The sequence below is a fragment of the Falco naumanni genome, chromosome 11 (genome assembly GCF_017639655.2).
Source record: "Falco naumanni isolate bFalNau1 chromosome 11, bFalNau1.pat, whole genome shotgun sequence".
In the NCBI taxonomy this organism is placed as follows: Eukaryota; Metazoa; Chordata; class Aves; order Falconiformes; family Falconidae; genus Falco; species Falco naumanni.
In genome coordinates, this window is record NC_054064.1 from 1157740 (window position 1) to 1176725 (window position 18986).

At 39.0% G+C, this 18986-nt stretch overlaps 1 protein-coding gene across 8 annotated transcripts in view; it reads right to left on the bottom strand.

Moving 5' to 3' along the window:
- Positions 1–2730: 2730 nt before the first annotated feature.
- The window catches only part of NEK7 (NIMA related kinase 7), a 75557-nt gene continuing 59301 nt past the window's right edge, over positions 2731–18986 (bottom strand). For 3 of the 8 annotated variants that reach the window (XM_040610103.1, XM_040610105.1, XM_040610106.1), the window contains exons 9-10: positions 16714–16827; positions 2731–9720 (exon numbers count right to left, since the gene is read on the bottom strand). In XM_040610103.1, the coding sequence (XP_040466037.1) occupies positions 9610–9720; positions 16714–16827 (225 nt within the window). In that variant the 3' untranslated portion in view covers positions 2731–9609. Of the gene's footprint in view, positions 9721–13419; positions 15260–16713; positions 16828–18208; positions 18235–18986 lie in introns of all 8 variants that reach the window. The other 5 variants (XR_005830086.1, XR_005830082.1, XR_005830083.1 and 2 more) reach the window with 5 other exon arrangements.

Genomic DNA, 18986 nt, shown 5'->3' on the forward strand with positions numbered 1-18986 from the left:
CCCAGCCGAGGCTGGAATTTTCAGCCAGACTGTGTTTCATCCCCAAACACACAGTACAGATCTCCCAGCTAAAGGAGAACAGACAAGCAGCCTTCCCTTCGAATTCAGCCTAGTGCACACATCAGCTGGAGACCCCTGTGTTTCCTTAGCCTACCACAGGGGCCAGGGCATTAAACCACTCTCCACAACAAGAACATTTTAAGACCCCTTTCTTCCCTGCAAACTCATTAAACCCTTTTAAGGCAGTCCTCAAAGCTGTCTTATGTCTGCTTAGCAGAGCTTCTGCCCTGGAGGAATTCCCTTCCAGCTACAGGTGGAGCATTACAGCTGCTCAGACCACACTCCAGCAAGAAAGTCCTTCTCTGGGGTTGAAATCAGTGCAACTGCATTTGGCTCTTCCCACACTTCTGAAAAGAAGCTTTTAATTCCTCCTATCCAGTGAGGAAAAGTATAGCAGGAAGAATTTTAGTCTTTAACAGATCACAGGATGGAGGTATCATACTCTACAATAATTATTTCTTCTAGAACAAGCAAAAAAGATCATTACTGCTAAGAATGCATATTGAATGCTGCAAAATTAAATTACCTTATAAGATATTCTTTCCCAAGAGTGAAAGTTCTGAATCATTTGCAACACTTTTAAAAAAAAAACAAAACCAACAACCACAAAACAAACAAAAAACCACACCAACCCCCCCCACACACACACTTTTGGATTACATTAAGTCACTATGAGTGAATGAAAATCAGAAGAAATTGTACCGCATCGAACGTGGCATGCATCGGCGATGTGTGTTTACACAGCACCTCTACACTCCCCTGCTCCCCGGTATCAGAGGGTCTGACCTACACGACTGGCGCTGGGAAGCGAGAGGACGGCGCAGCACGTGCAGCTGCACCCCGCGCCAGTACCTGCGTGGACGCGAACGCTACACAAGGCAGCTCAGTCCCTGCGTCCCCTCCGCCGTCCCCTCCGCCGCCCCCTCCGCCGCCCCCTCCGCCGCCCCCTCCGCCGCCCCGTGCCGCGCTGGTGTGGAACGAGGCGGAGGAGCCCAGCTGCCAGGCAGCTGCCATACCCCGGGAGCGGGTCTAGGGAAACACATGCCTCGTAAAAGCTCCAGTACAACAACGATACAGAGCCACCACCACCCTGCCAGACAGGTAACTGAAATGACTTTTATAAGATCAAGAAATTATTCTTCGTTTAAGGAAACTGCTTCAGAAGACAGAATTTCCGTTGAATTTGGAACCAAACCCATTTGCCATATCCTCTATTCACTTCCAAGAAATCTGTGATCAGAAGTTGCAGACTTTGAGTTCTCATTTGACACACGGGAAAATTAACCAAAACCAACCACTGCTCTGAAAATTGCTACCACCCTTCCCTACATCATTTGCAACCTCAAATCCCGGTGTTGATAAATCTCTCCAGGCAAGTTTCCACCAGCACACGGCAGTAGGAGTTCCCACACCCACCAGCTATCATGATGCACATTCTCTTCCTTCCCATCCCACCCCAGTGGTGAGCTACCTCCCTCACCGCAGGCTCCAGAGGGCAGAAGCTGAAGTCGTGTTCAGGATCCCAGTCCCGGCTTCACCACGGAGGCGGAGCTGTGCTCTGCCAGGAGACATCTCTTAGATTTAAAAGGTAACAACTGAGAACATCCAGCCATAAACATCACAGAACTTTTAATTCAAGGTTTACTGCCAAAAATTTTATTTTACACTGAAGTAGTAAATGATCATCATGTACATGTCATACAGGATGCAAAAGTATTACATGAACTTTTTGTTTTGCACATTTCAGAAAATAAAACATTAAGTTCTCTGCTTGTTTCAATGTCTGACTTACCTTTTGTGCAATAGTAGTAACATTTGAGAAGTGGCAGGAGAACAAACAGCCCTCATTTGAGGAGCTTCTGACTGAACACCAGGAAAGCCAGGCTCTCAGCGAAGCCAAGCGCTGACGCAGGCTGCCCAGGGAAGCTGCCCAGCCACTGTCCCCAGGGGCTTTCGGGATGCGGCTGTCTGAAGCCCTGAGCTCTGGCCTGAATTCAGCCCCGACTCTGCTCTCAGCAGGAGTTGGACTGCAGACCTCTCTCAAGGTCCTTTCCAACCTGAATGATTCCACAATTTGATTGAAGCACCATCAGCAACCAAATTCAAACAAATCAATGAATGCTTCCCTTCTTCCCCTCTCCCAACAAAACCTTACCAGAAAATCCAATACTCATATTTAATGATCACCTCTACAGCAGTCCAGCATGACTGAAATCAAAGAAACAGCTAACAAATAAAGCGTACAGAAGAGTACCAATGGGCAAAGTAAGACCCTTTGCATGATTTAAAATTCTCTTTGTAACAGCAAACGGATTTTTAATGCCAAGCATGTAAAGAACAATAAATGACTGTACAACAATGCCAAGGGCCTCCCTAGTCTTTTTGAAATGGGAGATTTCCTAGTCACACTGAGACAGGACACCAAAGGAACGTAAGCAGGATAACATCAACATTTTACTTTTCTTATTTTAAGTTTCTGTTAGCCCTCAGCACCCTGGCAGTGCTGCGCTGCCAACACGTTCCCCAGGGAAGCCAGGGAACAAGGAGCCAGAAGGTGGAGAGGGAGCAGGGAACCCCAAAACATCTCTGTTTCTGTCCACTGCAAGACCTCTCTCCATCGCTAGGATTTAAACACAAAGCAAATGCAATCATCAGGAAGGACTCAATGCATCTAATTTCTTAATTTATTTTTTGTTTCCATATGAACAGAACATTTCAATTAGACAAAAGGTGTAAGGCCTCCACCAATCATTAAGGCAGTCATAGAAGAAAAGTTAATTAATGGTATGACATGATACAAACTGGCAACAAAGGATAAACACAGAAACTGAAAAATACTGAAAGTATTCGTTTAGTGCCAACAAGCACCTGATCCTCTAAAAGAAAAGTATTATTCTGGTGAAAATAAACAGTGATTAAATGTGTGTATGCCCACACACCCCAAACAATCTGACATTCAGCTCTATACCCTACACTCCCCAAACTTCTTAGTTCTATGGAGACTTTTGCTTCTCAACATATATATGAGGATAATTATGAGCAGTCAAAGTTCAGACAATTTGATCAACAGTGAATCCCTACAAACATGCAGTCGTCCAAAGCTGAAAGGCTGCTACAACTGTGAAGTCAGACCTACGCAGAAAACTTGCGGTCTACCACGCAGGCAGAGCTGGTCTGGCTTGAAATTAGGGTAGCATGGACAGAGCAGCAGTACAGCACAGAGCTCAGTTCTAGATGCACAGGACAAATAAGCGTTTTGCTCTTGAAAAGAACTTGCAGTAGTGCTGCAAGTATACCAGTTACCTTGTTTGCAGGTGCCTCAACTGCATCAACACCACCCTGCAGCGTAACATGGCGCATCTTCAGTCGGGGCAGACAGAGAGGCAGCAAGAGAAGCCAGTGTAAGTGTGGGACAGGAACAAAGAGGAGCATTGTGCCTAACGCTCTGGATCCAGCCAGTGAAGCTCTTAAGCACATTATTTTAAGCAATAGTAAATGCACTGAATTCAAGTTGCTATACCAAGAACAGGACCGTTAGCTTTATGTGCAGAAACAAGACAGAGTTACACACAGTAAAGACCAAGAAATGAAGGGCAAAAACTTGTATCTGAAGCAGCGGAAGATTAAATCAAGGCCAAAATTCAAGGACTTTCAAAATACTTCGAGGAATAGAATCTGCGCCAGCTCTACAGTCCTGAAATAAGACGAAATCTGTGGGACTCGTCTCTTTAGAAACACAAAACAAATGATTTCATGGAGTTCCTTCTGCAGTGCACAAAGCAGCTAAAGCCCAACAGTTCAGTCTTGTCAATTTTGATCCTTTGAAAGGAGAAAAGTTATCAAAACGACACAGAGGTTAAAACAGTAAGGATAAGAGACAAGAAAGAACAGGTAATGAAGAGGCCTGGAATCTGATACTAATAATATTTGAGATATTTGATACGCAGGCATGGGAGAAGTGTCAAGAGATAGAAAGGTTGTGGCCCTGGAAAACAGGCAAGTAAAATTGTCAGGGATGCTGGAAAATAGTCTGGAGGGACTCTGGAATAAAAACTGGATCTTTGAATCTCAACAGGTCTGAGATTGTGGCTAGATACTCAAGGAACCATCTGGAGATAGAACTACGGGAGAAGAAGGAAGCACTGGATTTGGGGAGCATTCAAAATAAAATGTAAAGTCAGAAACTTGAAAACAAACTGGAGTGAGGATATTCAGGTACACACCAATAGGAAATGACAAATGGAGAATAAAGGGCAAGAATATTAAAAAAAAAGAACCAGTTAGGATGATGAGCGCTTATCCCTTCAAGACCTCGGAAAGAAAAACTTGGTTGCTAGTGATGGAAACAAGATGAGGATTTAAAGAGAAAGTTGTCATTGAACGAAAGGAATGACAGGCATAAAAGATACAGAAATAAAAGGGGAAAACTTGTATAGCAAAGAGGCAGAAAAGCCCAGTTCAGAAACAGATTCTGAGAAAGGACAATTTTGAAAAGGATCTCATCATGTAAAAATCAACATTGGTTTTGAAGATACATTTTGCATCAAGAATGAATGAGAAACTTAAAATGAACAGCAATCATGCAAACAAGCTCAACAAGAAAAAAAAAAAAAAGGTGGGATAAAGTGGTTAAAAAGTCCATTTGGAAAGAGAATTAAAACAGGTAAGGCAATGCTGAGTCCGAAGTTGTGTTGTGCTGTCATACCCTTCAGAGATATTCAGAAAGGCAGGAAAGAAAATTAAGAAGTTACAAGAAAAAACGTCCAGGGATAGGAATGGAGACACAGCAATGTGAGAAGCAACCAAAGAAACCATGTATGGAGGAGCAGAAAGCGATGAAAATAAAGACCAGTGAGTCAAAGGAAGTGAGGCCAACGAAGGAAGGAGGCGGCTGAGAAGAGGAGTCAGAAAGGTTAATAGACTTGGGATCCCAAAAGGAGTGAGTGACAGGGTAGAGGAGAGAGAAAGACAGATAAGCTGGAAGAGAGCAGGTAGTGATCAGAGAAAGGGAATTTAGAAATGAGACATAATAAAGTGAACAGTATTTAGTAAAGACAAGGTCATGGGAATGATTGAGGCAGTGAGAAAATCTGTCTAAAACTAGAAATCAAAAGCGTTGGGCTGGAAAAACAGAATGAAGAACAATGGAGTTAAGTAGTTATCAGGGGAAAATATAGGGCTTGCCCACAGTGAGTGGATAAAATTTGAGAAGAAAAATGGCTTGAGTTTAGCAAAGGCACAAAGAAAGAAGCAAACTAGACACAGAGGACTTCAAATCAGGAAGAGGGTAGCGCAGACAACAGGACAGATGAAGCAAAACCAGTGGAAGACAGGAATCTTAGAACTTCACAAGTGAATATGAAAGGGAAGCAATCTTTTAAAATATCAACTGAAGAACAAGGTTTAGGGAAGGGGATAAACTTTGAAAAAGAACCTTAAAAATCTGTATTTGAGTCATGTTCAGAAACTTAAGTAACACCCCCCTAGGCATGCCCAGTGCTGGTATCCCCCCCTGGGATGACCCTGCCAGCAAGGTTTAGGTATTCACCCAGATCACAGCAGCGATCAGCCATTCGGAAGACCAGCACTGCCACCGGCTAGATGATGTGGGGATATGGCAGGGCTGGAAAAACTTCTGACTGTTAAAGAAGTACTAAAAATAATGAAAAAGCAGTTATCTGAACTCTGCTATCCAGCAACTTTACTTTCAGATTAAATTAACTCTCCACAAAGCAAGACCTGAAGGCCTCCTTTGACTCTCCCTCCCATCAGCTTCCTGTTCCTAGAAGCTCAAATACGTGACACAGCAATCACCACCAGCATTCCAGCCCAGCCATTAAGATTCTCATCTCACTCTGTAACAGCGCAGACAGAGATTAAGTGGACAGATTGTTGAAAACAAACAGCGCTGAGACTTTAGGTCCCATTCGGAGCTATCTGAGAACCACTGGCATAAGAAGTCCTCCATTTCCAAGCTTCCGTCAAGAATTTCACTCTGTGGCTTTCTTAAGCATGAATAAAACACCAGCCTTCTCAGACACTTCTAATGCTGTATTTCATCTTTCAGTATATTGGCACATTTTTAAACTTTCTGCTTATTACAAGAAGACAACATACTTCTGTTGCCTGCTCATACGGTCGGTAGCTGGATCGTTAGAGTGCAACAGAAGAAGGGGGGGAAACCCCACATCATTCCCTGCTACCAAACCAGTGACGTACAGGAGAGGTATAAAAAGTGAGCTGAGCACATCATTTCTATATACCCTACTAATTACTATTTATTCATGTGTGTATATGAGGTTCACTCAACATTACTGAAGTTACACAAAATTCAGCCTACCTACAAACAACAGCTCACAGGACTGGGGCATCATGGGAGCTCTTCATTCTTTTTATGCCTTTCAGATATTTTCATATGGTTTGAAAATAATTTCAGATTTGTTTTTAACTTTGGTATAAAAACACTCTTTTGGGTTAATTGTGAATATATCAGATCTAGGATTTTTAGAAAAAAAATTGACAAATACAACAAAAGGTGTTTTTTATATACCATCTTTTGTTACAGTCAAGAAAACTCACCTATAATCAACTACTGGAAGCAGTACACTGTCCACAAGATAGGTAGTATCTACTGTAACATATATATATATCTGTAATAATAGAAGTTTGAAGAAATATCATAAAACCACTTTTTTATATTATATTTCATATCTGTATGTTTTATTTCTATTAGACTACTGCACAGCAGGGGAGCTTTCAAGACAAGACAAAGATTTTATGCAGTGTCATTCAAAGCACATAGTTCACTCGAAGCAAGTTAATCCCGTAAGCATTACTGAAATAAAAGGAGGAGCTAGTCAGACATTTTGGCTAGAAAAGTAACACGCTTCCTTTAAAGAAAATAAACACATAATGCCATAGCTTAAAATAAATAGCGCCAAACGTCACGATCAACAACATACAAAAAATTAGAAAGGTGTTTTATAAAAGAAAATATTTTGTAAACGTATAGCACAAATGGGAGTGTTATAAAAGACTTAACATTTTCATATGTTACTAGGTGCTTTACTTAGGGGATAGATGCTACCGTTCCCAGTTAAGTAAGCAGTTCTATTAACCTATATGAGGTTAATTCTTAATTATAAAGTTTGGTACCAGAGTAATCTGTACTATTCATTTTAAAACAGGAACAACTTTTTCTTTTCCTCAGCACAAGATTTAATCATAAATACTATAAAAATACAGCAATAAAAAAATTTGTATGCTTAAGTATGCACATTTGCTAACTTTTAATTCATGATTTCTTTACTCAATGTATCCTTCCGAAGGCAGGGCAGAGAGGAAATTATTATTGGTTTCTTTCAAGAAAAATTGAATACTTTATGCAGATTATTATATACAAATAGCTAGACTGGGCTGAGGGTATTTTTTCAGTTATTTTTACATGTTCTAGCACATTTCAGAAAAAAAAAATAGCTAAAAATGGCTTGAGTATTTGTGCATATTAAGAGCTAATCCTGGCAGTCCAAAAGTAGTATGCTGCCTGTTCCAATACAAACCACTTCATCCTACGACATATGAACTACTGTTACGGAACACAACCATCATTTTTAAAATTCAATAATCAGGTAACACATGAGATCTAGAAGTTGTTAAACACAAACCAAGGTTTCTCAAATACCTCCTCCCTAAAATCGCTCCGCTGAAGCCCTACAAGATACACAGAAGCCAGGAGAAAAACTAAGGATTCATCCTATAAAATCTGGAAACAAAAATTAAAAAAATATGTGTATTAAGACAAGTTGATGATCTGCCACATACTATTTAAAAACTCCTGTATTTTGCCAAACCTAAGTATTTGTAGATTTAAAAATTAAAAAAAAAAAACAAAAACAAAACAAAAAAAAAAACGGAAAACCCCACACACCAAAAACAGAACCCCCCCTGACCTAGCTTGAACATTTCACCCACAAACCCCACAACTGGATTTTTATTCTTTAAGCATTATATCAAATCAAAAAATAAAGCTGCACAGAGAAACAAACAAAAAAAAGGATCTGAGCGTGCAGGGAACTGGCTGCATTTAGAACCTATATGTGTACGTACTTACCGCTGCTTTTATTTGAACTAACTTCTTTTTGCCCACATAAGGGAAAAGATTTAACTGACCGTAACAGCTTCTTAGCAATATCACTGGTAATAATTTTGACAGTTCTATATAAAAAGTTCAGTCCTGAAACTCAAGAAGCTTCAGGCCACTCTCCATTTTTACCACATTTAAAAACAAGACACCTTCCTTCCTTAACAATAACAATACTATTAAGCATATCCAAAAAGGTACTAAGGTCTAACAAAAGTATTCTGGATTTCCTTTTCAACTAATAAGTATTTGTAAGACATTTTACATACATATTTATTTCCCAAATGAAGGAGTGGCAACTTTCTCTTAAACATAAAAACTAAAATTTACTTTTGCTAAATATAAAACTAATTCTCAGGATACAGTATACAAAACCAGGTATTAAAGAAGAATACATTTTGTGTAATACCACACTATATCTTTTCCAAAAGGTTTTTGTATTTTAAAAAAAAATATTAACTTTTAAATATACTGTAAGGTGATTCAAATTTTAAACACAAAAATCTATAAACAGTGATATATACATAAACAGTTGGGAAGCTGTAACTTAAAAGATCCCATCTTTTAATCAGACCTTCTCATAAACATTAGCCTCAAAAGAACCCGATCTGCAACAAGAATCATCTGCATGTTTTGAAGACTTAACTATGCAGATTCCTACTGCCCCAGGGCAGTGCTACACAAGCCTATTGAAAGCTATCAGATTGCAAAATCAACACCTTAAATTTTCCCAGAAAACCTCCAACAAATGTTTTACGTGCATTATGGCAGAATAATAAAAAGCCATGTTACAAAAATTTCAGCATGACCATTTTTCCTGAAACTATTTTCCCGTCACATTTGGCAAGCAGAGAATTAATCCTACCACCTGCCTACTCTTATGCAGAGAGCTGCAAACATCTTCAACACGCGTTCAATATAAAACACAACCACCATCTATAATAATTATGTTCCTCTTAGAACAAAGATTAAAATAAAGTTAACTGTGCTAATTCATACTTTCTATAAATTACTAAAAAGTTGAGAGATTCAGACATTTTGCTTCTGGATAATAAGCCTGGTATCTGTATCATGTGCAAAAGTGCAACTGTGTTTTAGAACTGAGGCCCAACTAAACAAAAATTTGTTATTAAAGAAAACATACTTGAACCCACTTAACATGGAACACGATAGCTCTTGCTCTCTTTTAAAGTTACACTTTACATATTCAAACCTGTTGTAGAACTACAAGTTAGTAAAAAATACAAAAAATAAACAGAAAACAAAGCATGTATATAAAATGGTTTACAATTCAAAGCACAACAGTAAGCATCAAATAATTACATTTGTGTAACACAAACAAAGAGGTGGGATGATTTATTTAAAATACTTGGTTATTTCTGCTCTTTTCTTCATGATCTGATGTCTGTTTAGCTGCTCGCAGTGTGTGCATGCATACGTTTCGCTACATCATAGACATAGGTTATGTCTGGTCGCTTCTCTGGATCCGGGTTGATGCACATATTAACTAATTGTCGCAGCTAGGAAAGGAAAATAACATGACAGGATCGTTTGCCTTCTTACAAAAGTAGTATTTGTGCATTAACAAACTCAAATTAATACGACTGGCAAAAAAATTTAAAAAATAGCCAAATAGTGATTCTGCACAAACACCCCCTCAGCCCCCCCACTCAACACACACTGCACAGCTTTATGCAAGCACGTATGCAACATGCTTCCATGATTTTTACGTTTTGTACTGTTGTCCCGAAAAACTGTTGAGCAGATTTAAGTTCCAATCCTTTTAAAATGTAACTTGAGACATGCATTTAGTCCCATTACATATCATTTACAATCGAATCCTTTGCCTCTGGAGGGCTGTGCCTACGAACTCCAGAGGCTGAAGGCAGCACGGTGAGAAGGTAAATGGGGACCTGCTTGCCCCCCTACTCCTGGCAGGACAGTCAGCCAGCAACAAATGGCATTGCCCTGTGACAGGTTCCAACAACACAGAGTTAATGATTCTACTTACAACACAGAGTTAATGATTCTACTTACAACACAGAGTTAATGATTCTACTTACAACACAGAGTTAATGATTCTACTTACAACACAGAGTTAATGATTCTACTTACAACACAGAGTTAATGATTCTACTTACAACACAGAGTTAACCTGCAGAACCTCCTGGTGCTAGAAGCTACCAATCAACACACATGCGTTCAGAGAGCAACTGAACAATAAACCCACCGAGGGCTATTTAAGGTGAAGAGTCCACCTTTGAGGAAACCTCTGAACTTGCCACTGGAACCTGGGAAAGTATCACATTATGCTGGCCCTGTTACTCCACTCGCCCACTGCTGGAGACACGATACTAGAAGAAATAACCTTTGGTCTACATCCCAGCAGCTATTCTTAGGATTATATTATTGAGTTTCTTTTTCTTTATGGAAAGAAGCACATAATTAATAAATTATGTTCACAGAAGCCTCTATCTGGGACTAAACAAATCACTATGACTAGAAAACCCCACGTTTTCACAAACACCACCATTTATTGGGCCTTCCACAGTGCAGATATTCAGCAGAAGCAACCCCATATAGCTTCCACATCACTCTGATGTTCTCATCGCCTTCACAAACTGGCAGAACAGTTGCAGGTTTTTCTTCCTCCCTTGATATGCCTAAGAAGTTATGACATTAGAAATTGATATATCATCTGGATAACCTTCTGATGGGGCATCTGTTTTAAATTGTGTGCATCTCCTAAGCATTTTTCAACATTGAAGTCACCTGCTTCATGACTACTTACTAAAATGTTTGCCATCCTCTGCAAAAGCAACCTCACTAACTCTGAAGCTCTTCTTTTGTGCTTTTTAATAGCTTCGCAAAATCCTCTTGGATCTCCTTATAGCATTGGGAAGGGAGGGGGAAATCCACCAAACAAACAAAAACAAACACCTTGCAATCCACCCTTCGATGGCAATATGTCAAATTTGGTTCATTCTTCCTCCAGGTATTATTAGGTATGATTATTGAAAAAAGCTGTAATTATTGCAACTAACACCGAGTGACCTCATCACCATGCTTATTCAAAAGGAACATAGACTGCATATTCAAACCTGCCATCAGAGGGTTGCCTTCCTGCTTTTTATAAAAAGACCAAGCAGCATTTCAAATTATAATTATACTCTTCACTTTTTAATAAATTAATTTAACTGCACAGTAACAGGGAGCCCAGAAGTTAAGTAAGAAATGTTGCATACCACTGTTTAAAACTTTGCTCTTTAGCCCTTGCAGAAACATTGTAAACTACAGACAATGTATTATTAAAAATGAAAAACCTGTACAAAAACTATATCACTAGACATTCCCCTTCTTTAGGAAGAAGGGCTTAATATTTAAAAATGGGATCATTAATTCTGAAGATAGTGGTCTAATTGCTGGACTGAAAAGAAACATTAAATCAAAATAATCTGTAACAGACTTGTTATTTGAAATTTAGATATGCTAAGTGTATTTTGAGTAATGGAGTTAGAAAAGCCATCGTGGTAATTTTGGCAGCCAATAAATAAAGTACTATACTACTGATAGGAAAAACTATTAGCCTGTAATAACCCCCAAACATTTGGAGAATAGAACGCTGGAAATCATGAAGTACTGTAAGTAGTAACAATTGCCAACACGTAACACAAATGTGCAAAGCAAAACAATGTCCTGTAGAAGAAACAGGGTGGGACACAGCATAAGCGACAGGCACAGTGTACGAGCAGAGATGAGCAGCTTGCTATGCAACACCTCAAACAGCCCGCACGAAAAACAGACAAGACTGAAGAACATCCAAAAACCTCAAGCTTGAAATTAAGACTCAAATAAATAACATTTTGTAAAGAAAATACAAGGGCAATTTATCTGCAGAATACAACATGGAACCTTGTACATATACATTTATCTTTCTCTGTGAAGACTTCCATCTGTTCGATAGAAGTGCATACAGTAAATAAAGTCTTAGTGAAGACCTTGAGGGATTGAAACCTATGAAACTATCATCAGAGGGGAAACGAAGTATTCTTTTTCCTGTTTTTACCAGCTCTATATCAATAACTTTACTGTAGGTAGAACAGCAGAAGTCGATTTTCAAAGTTTACCTTTGAAAAGCATGAGCAGATTTGTTTACCTCCAGCAGACTACTTCATGTCTTTTCAATCCTGGCCTGTGGTAACTAATTTTGTTTTCTAAACCGAACTTTATCATCTAAAAATCAATTTCAGACTCAAACTGTTTGTTAAGCCATTAAACAGGAAGCCTTTCTTCAGAGTTACTTTGCTACTTGTTACAGTACATTGTAAGTCCAAGCTTCAATAAAACGGCCAAGAAGATTCATTGTTTAGAAAGACGGTGTAGCAAAATGGCATCATTACTCAAAAGTACATGTAAGGCTTGAAGTCCTATTAATCCCTGTAAGTATACTTGCAAAAACCATTCGCCCACATAGGGCCTTGACTGGTGGATTTTTCCAGCTTCTTATTATTTACTCAAACCGAAACACATGTAGCTACTATTAGGATGCAAGAAAGGATCTACAAGAATACGTTCACAGTAAGAGACAGTCATGAATCAGCTTACTCAAATTCTGTTCCCAACGTAGTGCAAATGGTGAGCTCAGCTAGTGACAAATCTTCTACTGTTTTTAATAAAATAAACCAAATGGACCTCTTTCAGCTATGAGCCTTCACATTTAAATGTTGGTCACCACTATTACTGCAAAAATCTCCTTCCCCCTCCCCAGTCCAGAATCTCAGTTGTAAGGCAGGAACACTGAGCTGACTATGCCTGGGATGCTGCACAATGACAGCACAGATTCCTGAATAATTTCAAAATCCTTGAGTAATTCTGAGCCTTGTTATGGAACAGCAAACCTTTGGGAGAAGGTGAACGGTTACACAGGATGAAGGACTGTCTTCCTGCGTAACTGTTTTCAGGACTAAAACTGGGACCATGCTGGATGCTAATACTCGGTTATAGCACTGTTCCTTCAGCTCCTACAGGAATATCCATTTCAATAAACCTGAAATCCATTTGTCAACCCTTCTAGTTTTACTAAAGTTTCCAAGGTAGCAGAAGAGCCCCACAGCACCATGGGAAGAGGGACTGGGATTCTAAAAGTCAGACTATCATTAAAGACAAGAGTAATTTTTTACTATCTGGCACAGACTGGCCAACAGGCAGAGGAGACTTACGACTGAGCTGGAGGGACCTCCTGTTGCATCCCCAAGCTGCAAACTTCTTTGGCTGCTTATTGTTCTTAACCTCCTCTGTGCACTTAGCGCAATGACTGTCTTTAGCCTGGAGCTTAGCCTGACATCGGAGCAGTGGGACACACCTTCTTTAACTTTAGCAGGTTTTTCAGCTATGAAATAAATATCACTCAAGTCAGGAAGAGGGAGGAAAGACAGAAATATGACAGGCAAGTACTTTGCATTGCTAGCTGGTTGAAACTGAAATTGTCATGTAGGAAATTTTGCATGAGAAAAAACCCACAAAACTGTTCTTACTCTGAATAGGAGATGTTGAAGTCCTTTCTCAGTGTTATTCCCAAGACCTTTGGCTGGGAAATAACACTGCCATTGTGGACTTGCTGGCTCATTCAGCCTTCACATCTGGGTAGGAGGCTGGCTATAGACTTTAGAAGACGTGCACTCCAATCAAAGGGAAAACTTAGAAACTTCACCTATCACGAAAGCAACGTCACACTAATAATGGCTGACAAGATTTTAAGAGTATTGATTGAGGGTAGCAAGGAAGCCCCAGCTTTGAAATTCCCTAAAGCACAACAGCTTTCAGTAAATGCTGAGTACTCACCCTGAATACCGGATCTTCTTAAGGAATATTCAAAAACTGAGATATCCAAAGTTGTTAAACATTTGAAAAACTTGGTTTGTGACTACTGTGGAAGCAATAGTTTGTGAAAATGCATCTGAGACTATCAGGATTTCTGTTCAAAGGGTTTTTTTAAAAATTATCCATCTGTCCACCTATCTTAAGGTACACCCTTCTGTCACACTATTCTCCGATGACACAGATGCAATACATTACTAACAGGTTGGTCTTAAAAAAGAGTTCAAAATTTAGAAGTGTGTCACATTTTAAAACTCATTCTATTCACTTACAAAAAGCTTCTCTAAAAAGCATTTGTCTTGTATTTTGTAACGAAGGTATTTGCACTCCCATATCGGAGGATACAGAGATCAACGCTCAGTGAAATTTTTCTTTCAGAAAATTCTTTGTTATAAAATATGAAGTGGGTTTTACTGTTCAGTGATCCCTGATCTTTACTGCTCACTGAGTGTGCTTCCAACCTGGCTGAAGGTTTGATATCTAAATTTCCAGTACAGGTGAAACATTTAGGACAGTATCCTAATACGACAGATAACACTTGCTTGTTTCTGGTTTTTTATATACAGTTCACACCAGCACCATTTTTTTCATACAAGTAAAAAAGGTTTATTTTGCCACAATAACTAACATATCTATTTTTCCATGTACCTTACTGAAGACACAAGTCTTCATACCAGAACATAAAAAACGTTCCCATTACAGTCTCCATAGCTGATTACTTCTTTTAAGTAACTATTTTCATCCCTACCATAGCTCTGACTTCTCATTATGTTTCAAAATAACTTACGTGTGTTTTGCAAATAACCGGTTTATCCAAGGTGCAGAAATACATGTCTGCTTTGAAATAAAGAAAACACAACATGTTGTGCTTTGCATCTGTTTTCAACAGTAGGAACTATACAGCTGTAAAGCAAAAGGTGGAATGTCTTTCCCCATCCAAACTCTAAGACCTTCTATCTGGGCCAGACTTTGATATTTGCCCCTTGGCTGGGAATCCGCATATCCAACTTCACACTTAGCTGCAGCGGAGTAGCCCTGCAGGCAGGCCAACTTCAACGAATCACTAGTGGTATCATCATTAAAATCCTGCTGAAGGTCACCATGGAAACCGCCTGCTGAGGCTTCGCTGCTGCACTCGGCATCTCCTAATCAGCTACCATGTGAAATGCAAATTCAGACAGTCTGAAAATTAGTCAAGAAGAATAGAGGATGAGGATGCAGATATGTGAAATATTCATGTGCTTCATGGAAAAAGGAAGACAGCATGAATGACACAACAAAGAACGGCCCCTGACATTCTTGCTATCATTTTGCATTATTGTTCACACCCTACTGTATTTCTAGGCCTCCAGTTCTGAAGTTGGTTATATGAACTGCCGTATTTATAGTCTACAATAAATAATAATTAAAAACAGCCAAGGTAAAATGACTAATTGGAAAACCCACAGAGGTACACTATACAAGTTACACAATAGATCGTTATTTCATCCTTTGTAACATCACTGGATTATCTTTTTAAGTCCAGTTCGTTTCACAAAAGGGGAAAAACTGTAACTATAAATACAAAACAAAACACTGGGCAGTAATCTTTTATTAATAGTCTAACGCCTGTCTTTGAATGCAAAAAAATTCAGAAGGTTCAGAATTACAAACCTTACCTATAAATGAAATTGCACAATTTTTTTTTTTAAAAAGTATTTTACTGCTTGTGTTTATTTGCATTTTCAAAGTAATCTTTAATTTATGTAGGCTGAATTCAATTAAAATTGGTTACTAATATGTGTTCTTTGGTTTACAGCTTCGATCAGTCTGCCCTGTTCTTTCCAAAGTGGGAAAATATTTCAAAACTGGCATCTCAGAACATTAAAAAGCAAGCATTTATATTTTTTCACTCTGTTACTCATACCAAGAAAAATACTTATTTGATTTGGTTTCTTTTCATTTTGAAGCTTAGAAAAAGCAACTACATCCCCTTAAATGCATTAATGACAGCAAAGGACTGTTAGCTATCAGCTTAAAACAAACACCGCTGCGATAGAAGTATATTGTTCAAATTCAATTATGTTACATCTGCCTGTATTTTTCTGAAATTTTCTGCTGGTGTTGTCAAGAGCCACTCTTTCTTGGAAAAGAACTGTTGTTCAACTGTATCAAACAGAACACCGGAGTTGTATAATGCAGACAAATAGGAACTAAGCAATTCATTTTTACTGGTGAGTTACATTGTATCTGTTTTAACGCAAGCCCCTAGAGATACGAGGCTAGCGCACTAATTTAGTGTGCAACATAAACTTGTATAGTTGTGCTTTTAGAAAAGCGTACTACAGATGTGAGACTCAGTCCCATTCTGGCATGTAGAACATATCGTGCACTCTGGGAAAGAATTTCGTCATACTTCCGAGGAAGCTCAATGCCATCAGAAGTTAGCAGGATGAGGTTTCCACCATCAATCCCCCCAGATTTAAGATCCCATCAGAGACTTCTTTCAACAAGAACATTTGAGCAAGTTCAACAAGCAAACACTTAAGGGCATAATCTGCAAATAACGTAAAATCACACAAGTTCATTGACTCCCATGGAAGCGTGCCAGCGTACATGACCTGAGGATCTTGCCAATGCAAAGCAAAGTTACTTACTTCCTCTGAATAGTGATCTGAAGGGAGGGGGGGGTAGTCACACTGTTCTATCTTCTTGCACAGGGAGTACAAGTTCATTTTATCACCATAAAAGGGACTCTGCAGCGCAGCCATCTGTGTAAAGAAAACGTACAGTTCTCTTTTGTGTTTTTAAGAAAACCTGATTTTGTCGCAGAATCTGTAACACTAACAAGTCAAAAGTGATTTTCAACAACTTTCAACTCCCTGCCTAAAGTGTCACAGTGCTATAAACAGAAGTTCCAAAACCATTACTGTAACCAGTGTGTCCACTTAGTCTATGTCATACAGTCGCACCTGTCCCAATCCTCATATCGCAATATTTGAACTGTACACCATTCCAGTTTCATTAATACAGCATGAGGAAAAATTGAGTAGTTTCTGATACTGCTATGAGCGTGGAAGGTCCTCAGATAATGAGGGGGACGAAAAGAATGCCAACACCTATCACGGAGTTTTCCTCTGAAGACCTTTTGGAAGAAAACATGTGATTTATCCGAAAATATTATCTGATCTAAAGCAATACCGTATGTTGAAAATCCTGGATAACAGCAGCAGATTTTGTAATCTTCCATTAGACTTCCACTAGACTTCGACACAGGGGTGGCTTTTTTACAGCAAGAAAACTAAACACTATGTCTACACTTCCAAAAAACCCCAAAACCAAGAACACTGTGGTTCAGTCTGTTATTCAAAAATACTTTTCCCAAAAAATTATCGGAAGTGCAGAACTGCCACCCATGACTATAATTCGCAGTTTAATAAAAAATTAAGAATATCTGTTGGAGAGTACTTGTATAAATGATTAGCTTAAAACCAGCATTAGTAAACCTACACTTTATTTCCAGACAATGTTACAACTTAACATTTGAAGGTGGAAACAAATGCTATGGTTAGCAGGATTACAAATTTAAAAATTCATTTAAAATCGCTCCATTCTGTTCAAAGCCTTCTAAGTCTTTGAACCGCAGCAGCACGAACGCTGCTTTGAGTTCAGTGCTGCCCCAAAGTCAGTCACCCTTTTCTACATGTGCTAATAAGTTTGATTTTGGAAGGACAATGTGTACATTCCCCAGACAGACAGAGTGTGTGTGAAACACGCTTATCCATGCTGTGCTACTCAGTGAGCTTCAGCAGGGACAGGACAAGCTGAAAATGGCTCTCATCTGTCTTGTGTTCTTCCAGAGAGCAGTTTAACTCTTTCGTGTCTAAGCACCAATATCACTGGGGGGAAACATATGAAGAAAATCATATGAAGAAAATCATCAAAATTCTCTTATGTTTACTTTATAGCTGATAAAAATGCTCTCAAATACTTCAGTACTTTTTCACGTTCACTTCAAGTAAAAATAAATAATTTTAAAGCTCCCAAAACAGATACCATGCTACAGTTCCATCCTACACTCCTCCCAAAAATTCTGTAACCGTGCTACCAAAATGATGTTAATTTTTGGATTTACATGACATTATCTCTTACCTTAAAAAGAATGTTAAAAATGCAAGCTAAAGACCAAAAAAGAAAAGAAAAAAACAATCAACTGCAGGGTCTGTATGCATGCAGAAATTCTAAATAAATGCAGAGATACTCATTTTCGTACTCTAGGTGTTCATTAAAAAGTACTTTTGTTTGAATGCTGCGGAGTGTTAAAAAAATTCTGAATGTCCCCTAAGGAGTTAAAACAGGAATACTATATTTTCATGCATCTCCTGCTTTGACAGATGAAAAATGTCAACTGTCCTGTTTTTATTTTCAAGCTTTTGCACTATTCATCTGGTTCATTAGTGCATCTCGCTGCTGCCCCTGACAGCTGCTCGCCCTCTCCTCCCAGCAGCTGAATTTTTCAGGCTAATTTGATCCTCCACACTGAGACGATCGCTAGAATGATTGACTTGCTCCCTGACCTCCAGGGTCTGACTTTCCTGATTAGTATTCTGGGGGTGTCTGAGGGACGAAAGCCCACTGTCTGTCTTCAGGGCTGGTGGCAGCTCTCTCGCTCTTTTTTTTTTTTTCCTTTTTTTTTTTTTTTTTTTTTTTGAACTGTAAGCCACCAACCTACAACCCTGTAAGGATGCAATTGCAACGCTGAACAATAAAAGGAAACGTGTAAGACCTACTTTTCCATGTAAAGGTCCATGTAGCAAAAGCACAGCATCTTGATTTTAATTAGTAAAGTCTACTTTGTTGCATATCAATTAAAATTCCAGTGGTAGTGTTTTTGAGGTTTCAGAAATACCTGGGGCTCTAAAAAAAAAAT